The 7,415-nt window shown below is 37.5% G+C and overlaps 1 protein-coding gene across 1 annotated transcript; it reads left to right on the top strand.

Moving 5' to 3' along the window:
• The first annotated feature begins 2,898 nt into the window (after window positions 1–2,898).
• LOC131874602 (putative inactive disease susceptibility protein LOV1) lies at window positions 2,899–6,031 on the top strand. The gene is made up of 2 exons (XM_059218193.1): window positions 2,899–3,455; window positions 3,568–6,031. Exons 1-2 carry the CDS (start codon window positions 2,947–2,949, stop codon window positions 5,999–6,001), a joined length of 2,943 nt encoding a protein of 980 aa, XP_059074176.1. The 5' UTR covers window positions 2,899–2,946; the 3' UTR covers window positions 6,002–6,031.
• Window positions 6,032–7,415: the final 1,384 nt, after the last annotated feature.

The following is a 7,415-nucleotide window of genomic DNA, read 5'->3' as shown; positions in this document are numbered from 1 at the left end:
GGTTCAATTTCAGACCCTTCTTCCTCCTATTCAATACACACACACAAATCCATCAGTCAATTTTCTTAGGAGAGCATACATGATAAACATAGTTTAAACAAACTTACACAAACTTATAGTAAACATAGCATGTACGTGTTGTTTATAGTAAACATAGTGTGTATGCACTACTTACAACACAAGTACCTCGTACGCGCTTTTGATTGTTTAGGCTTGGAAATAGGCCTGGATGACAAAGCTACGGTTTGGAAGTTTGATTTCCCTCCATTTCCCTCATTTTTGACGTGTTTTATTTTATCGACTTTGTCATCATCAGGTTTACACTTCATCAAGTGGGTATTTCTAAAATTGCCACCATATTTTCACCCATCTTCTAAGTTTTCTAACCTTATATTTTTTTTAAAATTTGAACAACAATAACATATTATTATTGAATTTCTTTTACCAATGTCTCCATAGTTCTCATAGACATAGGTGCACCATGTTTTTAATAACTTTTGATATACTTATCCAAATTTAAAAAACTATATATATTATTGTAGTGCACTTGATTCTTTACAATTTTTTTTAAAAAAATTGTATTTTCAATTTGTTTAGTGCAACTTATGCTTCGTGCACGAACAGGTACCTAATTTTCAGGATGTGCTCGATTGGAAAAATCATAAAAAAAATACTCACCAAAAAATTACAAAAAAATACACATCTTCTAGTGCTCACTCTTAACTATCTTTTTGCCAAAGGATTTGTCAAAATACTTAATCTAACTATGACTTTTTTGATGCGCACGTCAGACACTATGTTATGTTTTTTGTGCGCGAAGGATTTGACCCCATTAATCTTATCCAATTTTGAAAAAGTTTAGTAGTTTGGAAATTAGATTCAGAGTAATACAATATTTTCTCTTTGATCATCTTCATATCTTGAGTGGATGACTTTCAAATTTTGCCTCTAAGTTCAGGTTCACCTGATTTCAGAAAAAACATGTCCACTTATACCCCTTTTTTGACCACCATCTTTTTGCACTTACCCTATATCTCCTTATATCTCTATAACTCTATCACACCGTTTATATCTCTCTATGTCTCTCCCTCTATCTTTATTTGTCTCTTTACCTCTCATTATCTCTCTATTTTTCTCCCTCTTCCTCTTTCCATCTATTATCTTCTCTTCCCCTCCATCTGTAGCCATATCTCCCCTTGTCCATCTCTCTCTCTCACTCACTCTCTCTCTCTAGACCTTTGTATCTATATCTCTTTGTTTCTCTATCTCACATATTTTCCTTTTATATCTCCAACTATCTCATCATCTCTCTATCTCTCTATACCCTTATATCTCACTCTTTGTCCATGTCTATGTATTACTCCATATCTCTATTTTTTTTTTTTATCTTTGTACCCTTCTCTTGTTCTCTTGTCTCTCTCTCTATCTTTATATTTCTCTTTCCTCTCCTTTTCTCTCAATATCCTTCTCTCTGTATCCCTCTCCTCCATCTCCTTATCCATCTCTATCTCCATCTTTATCTCCTTATCTCTCTTGCTCTTACCTCCTCTATCTCTCCCTTTCTCCCTATTGCAAACATTACATTAGCCTGTTTGTAATGGAGCTTAATTCTCTTCCTAATTTAGAGGTTTTGTTTGAATCATGTTTGGGTCCTTGTAAGTGGATGTATTGTTGATTTGAAGCTTTCACACCTCCATTCAGACCTTTGTTGTGGAAACACCATAATATGCTACACAAAATAGACCAAAATTTTCTCCCATTGATTTTCCACACATCCTTGACGTACCCATTGTACACCAAGGTGCAATTGCTAGTTTATTTATTTGTGGAAGGCGTTTCTTATGTAAGATGGACGACCTACTTTTCATGATCAATGGCTAAGATTGTTCTTTAGAGGTGCAAGATGATTGAAGTCATCCTACCCATCCATTTGTCCTTAGGATTTTGTGTGTGCCTTGGTTTCAATGCACTTCATTCGGTCTCCTTTGTTGCCATACACAATTGTTGCTCTCAAAAAAATTCCTCATCTTATTTCTCATTCTAAATCCCAAGTGGTGGAGAATTTGTGCTCTTGAAAGAGAGGTCACAAGTTCAAATCCCACAAGAGGGTAAGGTATGTACCCCTCATTTGTAGTGCAGTTAGGTATCTCCAACAAGGAGTACGAGGTAGTCCCATAAGGCTAACCCATCTGTAGACCCATACATAGATGGCTGGCATCGTGGACTATTTTGTTTATAAATTATAAATGTTTAAAGTATGAGTCTATTTTGTTTGTTATTAAAAATATTTATTTTCATTTATAATTTGTTTTCTATTTTATATTATATTTTTATTATAAATAATTTTATTACACATAATATTATAATTAAAATCAATTTTAAAGACAATATTTTAATTTATGTAAAATAATTTAGGCAATAAAGAAAACACATTCTCATTTAACTCTCATTTAACTCTGCACGACATGACTTTTTTGGGAGCTCAAATGATAATGTGCATTTAATGTGAGTGGGTCCCTCAAGTTTCAAAAGTAAAATGTGAAACTCAAACATCTCTTTCAAAATAATGGCGTTACATCTGAGTGGGTCCCTCAAGTTTCAAAAGTAAAATGTTGAGCTCAAACATCTCTTTCAAAATAATGGCGTTACAGTAAAAGATAGCAGTTACTTTGCACGACCTGACTTTAATGGGGAAGTGGTCAAACAAAGTGACCTCAGGGAGAGGAACCACCGACAGATCATAACAAGATTTGAAAGAAAAGATGGACTGAGCCGAAATCATGGCACAATCCAATTGTTTAAGAACTCTATCATTTCCTACACAGAAATTACTCCAAGTATAGTAGACCACGTGTGGAGGGCAACAAAAAGAGTCCATTATATTATCCATCCAGTCCAGACTCCTCTCTGAATTATATTTTCCATCCATTTTTAGCACTTGACTTCATGGCGTCTACCTCCTCCTCTCACAAGCCTTCATTCAGTGAATTTGAAAGGAAAACATTCACTGTATCATATGATGCATTCATTAACCACCGAGGCCCTGACACGAAAGCTACTGTGGCTTTTGCAATTTATGAATCACTGGAAGAAAGGGGATTTTGGACATTTCTTGATGATCAAGAATTACAACCAGGAGATTCAATTGAGCCTGCCATACAAAATGCCATATACTCTTCCTCTGTGCAAATCGCCATCTTCTCACCAGGATATGCGGAGTCCCCTTGGTGTCTAAATGAGCTGGTTGATATGTTGAAAACCAAGGCTCTGTTTATTCCTGTATTTTGTGATGTGAAGCCTTCTGATCTTCGCTTTCCTCACAAGGGAGCTTATGCACATGCAATCGCTGAACATGAAAGAAAGGGGAGATTCAGCAAGAAGAAGCTTCAACAGTGGAAAGGAGCCCTCCGCTCTTCTTCACTGGTCTCTGGCTACGAATTGAGCAAATTTAACGAGTAAGGCTTTGTTTACTTCGTTCCGGTTATTTGCTTTCAATCCATTATGATTCAGTCACTTAATTTTTTTTCTAAATACAGCTTCCATATTGATTTTGAACGATTTTGCCAGTAATGTCGAGGAGCTGCGTACAAAGATTGCTTTGGCTGTGCAAGAAAGGGTTGGAAAGAAGGGCTTCCCAAGATATGTGGAAGTTGCAAAACATCATATAGATCTTAATGCAGACGCAGAAGCGTCAACGAGTAGGTCGGCAGAGGTGTACAAGAAATCTAGCCTTCTGCGCAGAGATTCACATCCAGTGGGGATACATTCCAAAGTTGAAGACATGCTCAGGTTGCTACAAGATCCACAAGTTCCAGTTATAGCCGTCGTTGGTATGGGCGGCTCGGGAAAGACATTTCTTCTCCAAAATGTCTACAATGCCTTTAAATCCAGGTTTGACAATTCTATTTGGCTCTCTATTTCCAAATCATATGCAGTCAAGAATTTGCAACATGATATAGCCTTCCGCATAGGGTTAAAAAGTAAAGTTGTGGATGGTGCCATATCTCAAGAGACAGCGGCTGAATTAATTCATGACCGTCTCCAAGGGAAAAAAACTCTTATTGTGCTAGATGATCTGTGGAATTTGTCAGTAGAAGATAATCTCTTATATAAACTTGGTCTGCCAACTGATAAAAATTGTAAAGTTGTGGTGACCACAAGAAATAAGGAGGTTGCTCGAAATTCAAATGCTCGTATTTATGAGATGAAAAATTTGTCGGATGAAGACAGTTGGAAGCTGTTCTGTGTCCACGCATTTCCGGGTCATGAAGAATACAGAGCGCCAACGCACTTGGAAGAGGTGGGTCGTGAGATAGTAAAGCAATGTGGAAACTTGCCTCTGGCTATCAAAACGACAGCAGCATCGCTTGCCAACTCCACAGATCATAGAAAATGGGAGTCCAAGCGCCGTCAGCTTGAAAGGGCAGTTATTCCTATTGGGGAGCATGACCCTGTGATGGATCTATTAAAATTGAGTTACGATTCCTTGCCTCTACATCTTAAACCCTGTTTTGCTTATCTTTCTTTTTTCCCTGAGGATGCGGAGATAGACCCTGAATATCTGGTATATCTATGGATAGGAGAGGGTTTCGTCCCAGCAGGAGAGGAGCAGTGGGATACGGCGCTGGATTGGTTAGATCAACTTGACCAGCTGTGTCTGCTTCAACTATGGGAAGATCGACACCGTCATTATCTGCAAGAATATGGACGGTTAAAGAAATATTGTAAAATTCATGATCTGTTGCATGATTTGGCCATACAGATATCGAGAGAAAACAAATGTGTTTTTTCTCTTGAAGAAGCCTCCACACATACTACTGGTGCCTCTGGCTGGTGTCGGATTTTACTAGCCAAGAAAGATAGAAATGCAAATGCCCTCTCACATTGCCGTCCAGCATATCTCCGTACACTCTCAATGTCTGAGAATTGGAACATTAAAACCATTCCAGAAAACTTGTTTACCGCAATGAGAGGACTGCGCGTTCTGGATTTAAGCGGCACAAAGATTTTAACATTGCCTGCGTCTGTTGGAAAGATGGTACTTCTGAAGGTCCTGAATTTAAGGGACACAAAGGTATATAAGGTACCGGAGTGTGTGAGATATCTGAAAAGTCTCTTGTTTCTTGCAATGCCCTTTGATCTTAAGTACATACCAGTATGGATAAGTGAACTTAAGAGTCTTCAACATTTAGAATGCGAATGTGTTCATGCCATGCCGAAGGGAATATCAGATATGGCCTCTTTGAGAACACTCAGATCAGCAGCCTTGAAGCTCTCCATAGAAAAGGACGAATTGATGAGGTTGGAGGATTTGGCCAAGATGACTCAGATTCAGGAATTACGTTTATGTCTTAAGGACGAGATGGAGTTGGAGAGGATGGAAGAAGGGATTCTTGCGCAGCTCATCAAGATGCGTCGTCTACGTATCAGGAATATGATGATGAGAGCAACTGGGTATGCGAGTACGCAGCTTTCAGAGAAAATGAGAACAATGAGAGATCTGGAAAGTCTTCAATTAGAGCGCTTCTTAGTGCCAGGTTGGATATGTGATTTGGCAAATCTGAGGGAATTGGAATTGACAGATTGTAAGTGTATATATTATCCGGAGTTGCAAAGAATGCCCAATCTAGTGAGGTTGGCGTTGTATGAGAATGAATGGTGCAAAGAATTGCCAAAGGCGTTTGGAAAGTCGGGAGGGTTTCCACGCCTCCGCTTTTTAATAATTAGCTCTCTTCCAAAATTAGAGGAGTTCCCAAAATTGGAGGAGGGGGCAATGGCATGTCTTGAGGAGGTTCGTCTACTATTTTGTCGGAATTTGAAGAAAGTGGGAGAGGGATTGGAGCGATTGAAAAGATTGAAGGTATTCGATTACTCAGGGACAGATGGAGTAAGAGAGGCATTAAAGGAAGGCGGAGAATATAGGAATAAAATCGAAGCCATTAATTCCAGTGTAATTATTTACACCGAATCTGAATCAGAATCTAAACAGATTAGATTTTGATTTTAAAATTTAATATTATTATTGTAATAATCCAAGAACAATGCAAAATAGCAATATAAACCATGTAAAGGTATAAAATTAACTTTATTGAAGGCCACATTATTTGTGTTCTATTTAGATGATTTTTTGAAATGTTTCTTATTTAGACTATATTATTTAGATGATTTCATAAATAGATTAAAAAAATATATATTAGTTTTATAGAATATTTAGAGATTTTTTTAATTTTTTTTCAAATTTAAAGATTGTGAAAATTATCTAAGTTTAAAATGATATTTTTTATAAAAAAATTTTAAATGTTAATTAAGTTGTATATTTGTGAAATAAAATAATTTTTTAAAGTTAATTTAAAATTGATTTGCACTTAGTGAAGATAAGTGCTATTGTGTAATTAAAAATCTTCTTTCTATTTTAATTTTACTTTTAATTGTAACTCTCAATGTTATTTTTAATCATTTCAACAACCTTTTGGTTTCTTACTCTATGTAATTACTTCAGCTTGGTTCAATATAAAAACTTTTTTTTCATCTTCTTTAGACTTAAAGACTAGAGAAATTTAAAATATTTTAGCTTTATATGGGCTGCCAACGTGCCTACTAAGTCATCTCTAATGGCCACAATGACCCTAAACTTTGTTGTTGTGGAATGGTAGGATGCACACAATCATCCATTTATCTTGCCCCGCAAGGGTTCTATCCTCTAGTCTTTGGCATTGCGAGATAGCGAGGGACATCTCTCCTTCATTCTTTGTTAGCCTGCAAGATCACCATGCACCCACTTTACATCATGCGGGATAGCGAGAGACGCCTCTTGCCTTTGTCCTTGTTAGCTCACACAATCATATAGCTCTAGCGTTCTATGGTTTGAGGTAGTAGGATACGCCATAATCTTTTTGCAGTTACCCCACATGGTCATTTGACCTTGACTTTTTGCAGTGCGGGATGGCAGGGAGCCTTTCTCCTTTTTGTTTTATCTTAACCCACATGCCTGCATCTCATCTATCATTGCCGTTGTGGGATAGCGGGGAGACTCTAACCGCTTTGCTTTGAAGTTACCTTGCAAGGTCTCATTTCTCTTGTCCATCATGCCATGGGATAGCAGGATGTCATCACTACCAAGACACAACACCCACACTACCAACCATTCTCTCATGGTCCAAAAGGTCTTACCGAAATGGGAAGTTACACCAAAATTTGGTGGGTCCCATATGAAGCCAACAATCATTCGCCACTTGTTGCATAACTAACATGACCTCTCCATGCAAGCATTCATTTACTGATGTGACAGTAAATGTGTCACATTAGAGCCTATAGTCAACCACCATGGGCCCATTTCGGTATGATTTACATCGTTCGAAAAAGGGAAAAAGAGGTCTTGTCGAAAGGCAAACTATTGCCGAAAAGAAATGTGACCT

This window comes from Cryptomeria japonica, chromosome 3, assembly GCF_030272615.1.
Source record: "Cryptomeria japonica chromosome 3, Sugi_1.0, whole genome shotgun sequence".
NCBI lineage: Eukaryota > Viridiplantae > Streptophyta > Pinopsida > Cupressales > Cupressaceae > Cryptomeria > Cryptomeria japonica.
The sequence above is the reverse complement of the archived record's forward strand: the minus strand, read 5'-3'. Positions and strand labels throughout refer to the sequence as shown.